Source organism: Macrobrachium rosenbergii, chromosome 41 (genome assembly GCF_040412425.1).
Source record: "Macrobrachium rosenbergii isolate ZJJX-2024 chromosome 41, ASM4041242v1, whole genome shotgun sequence".
NCBI classification, from domain to species: Eukaryota; Metazoa; Arthropoda; class Malacostraca; order Decapoda; family Palaemonidae; genus Macrobrachium; species Macrobrachium rosenbergii.
The window spans coordinates 37,130,095-37,132,624 of record NC_089781.1 but is presented as its reverse complement, the minus strand read 5'-3'; the positions used below and the strand labels follow the sequence as shown (position 1 = coordinate 37,132,624).

The following is a 2,530-nucleotide window of genomic DNA, read 5'->3' as shown; positions in this document are numbered from 1 at the left end:
ATGATGTGATTAATGTACATATGAAGAGCAAAACACAAGAATGGAGAGGCGATTTGATGCCCTTACAAATACTCCCCCCCAAAGACAATAATTAGAGGAGCAATTATTGGAAGAAAGAACATTAATCATGCAAATGCTGAGGCAGTTGGAGTGGGCCCCTACTCCTGGAGAACTGTGGGTGTGGGGTGGAACCAACATCTTGGGTTGGCTCGATGTGTCCCCTGAGCCTCCCCGGACCTCGCTTTGGTGGGGAAGCGGGTGTGTCTGTGGGGAGGTATTGAAGGGGAACTCTGGGGTGCCTGCCTGTTTCCTCACATACTTCGCTGTCCAACAGGAATGCCAGCTTCAACCTGTCGATGGTGACCCAATTTTCCCGCCTGTGGATGTCAAGGAGGTATGCCTTGGCGGCCCACCTGATGACTCAGTGGTGCCACTGTAAGGCCTGGTTGAGGGCAGCCGACGGGCGTCCACCCTGACGAAGACGTAGGTGCAGGAGTCTAAGGCAGGTGAACTGTAGGTGGTGGTTCTGTCGGTGAAGGTCTTATGGCAGGGCGCGAACTTCTGGGCAAGTTACCTCGGGAGGGGGATGTCGGTGCCGTCAGCTGACGGTGGGAAGAATTTTCCTGGAACAACCAGTGTCTCCCCGTAGACTTTTTCAGCAGGGGAGATGTCGCCACTTGTTTTCAGTGTGGTGCGGAGACCCAGCAGGACCCAGGGTAGCTGTTCCTTCCACCTCTTGTCGGTGCAAACTCCCATGAGAGCTGCTTTAAGAGAGCGGTGCGCCCTCTCGACCATGCCATTTGCTACTGGGTTGTAGGCCATTGTGCTGTGTAGAGTTGTACCAATCAGGCGTGCCAAGGAGACCCAGAGCGCTGACAGGAAGGCTGGACCCCTGTCTGTGGTGATGCTGTATGGCACTCCGAAACGGTTGATCCAACTGGAGATGAGGGCCTCTGCACATGATGCTGTTGATGCCTCCTCCATGGGGGTTGCCTCAGGTCAGCGGGTGGAGTGGTCTATGATCATCAGGAGGTATCTGGCTCCTTCCGACTGCGGAAGAGGCCTGACGACGTCGATGTGGATGAGGCTGAAGCGCCGACGAGCCTGGGGAAGTCGCCGACCCCGGACTCTGTGCGCCGGGATGTTTTGCTCGCCTGGCATGGGATGCAGCTCCTTGCCCACTGTCGGATGTCCTTGTTGATGCCATGCCAGATGAACTTGTCAGTCATGAGGCATGCCGTTGTGTGCTCTGATGGATGGGAGAGACCGTGGACTATGTCGAACACCTGCTTCCTCCTTGAAGCGGGCACTAGGGGACGGGGACGGCCTGTGCTGGTGTCGCAGAGGAGAGTTGTGTTCGAGTTTGCCAAGGGCACGTCTTCCCACTTAAGAGCCATCACTGCCATCCTGTAGTCTGCTGTCTCTGGGTCTGCTGCTTGTTCTCTTGCCAGGTCTTCATAGTCGATGCCGAGGTGAAGGGAATTGATTTCTACCCTTGACAGGGCGTCGGCTACTGGGTTCTTCCTGCCAGGGATGTAGTTGATGATGCACCCGAATTCGGAGATGGCGGTCAGGTGTTGCTGTTGTATTGCAGACCACGCATCTCCTGGCTTTGCAAATACATGTACCAAGGGTTTGTGAATTTTGTCCCCTCCAACAGGTACTTGAAGTGTCTCACGGCCTGGTAGATAGCGAGCAGCTCCATGTTGAAGGCACTGTAGTGGGTCTTTGCTGGCGAAAACTTGTGGGTGAAGAACGCCAAGGGTTGGGGGGTGCCGTTCACTAGCTGCTCAAGTACTGCGCTGCAGGTGATGTTGCTGGTGTCCGTTGTCAGTCTGCAGGCAGCTGCAGGGTTGTGGTGAGTCAAGGTAGTGGCACTGGAGAGGGCTCTCTTTGTTTCAATGAATGCCTGCTGCTGCAGAGCCTCTCAGGTTAGTGTTTTTGGCTTGCCCTTCAGGACTGACGTCAGGGGGTACATAGTGCGGGCAACGTCTGTGATGAAACTTCGGTAGTAGTTTATTATGACGAGCAACTCCTGAAGGGCCTTAATGGTTTGTGGTTTTGGGAAATTCTCTACAGCTTTCACTTTAGAGGCCGTGGGGCATACTCCTGCTGGGGAAATCTTGTGGCCAAGGAAGTCTACTGTTTCTTTCCTGAAACACACTTGTTGAACCTGACGACTAGTCTGCTGTCCTGCAGACGTTTCAGGATGGCGCACACGTGGGAAAGGTGTTCCTCTGGGGACCTGGAGAAGATGAGAATGTTGTCGATGTAGCAGATGCAGAAAGGCAGATCCCCCTAGATGGTATCCATCAGGCACTGGAATGTGGCACCTGCGTTCCTGAGACCGAAGGTGGAATAGGAAAATGTGTAACTCCCGAAGGGCGTGATGATGACGGTTTTTGGGACGTCGTCGGGATGAACAGGGACTTGGAAGTATGACTTCAGCAGGTCAATCTTAGAGAAAATCTTTGCTCCATGGAGGGCTCCCTTCAGGTCTTGCATGTTAGGGAGGGGGTAGTGGTCTGGT

General features: G+C 54.2%; 1 protein-coding gene across 1 annotated transcript; it reads right to left on the bottom strand.

Moving 5' to 3' along the window:
- Positions 1 to 570: 570 nt before the first annotated feature.
- On the bottom strand, positions 571 to 984 carry LOC136827092 (igE-binding protein-like). The gene has a single exon (XM_067084848.1). It carries the CDS (start codon positions 982 to 984, stop codon positions 571 to 573), a length of 414 nt encoding a protein of 137 aa, XP_066940949.1.
- Positions 985 to 2,530: the final 1,546 nt, after the last annotated feature.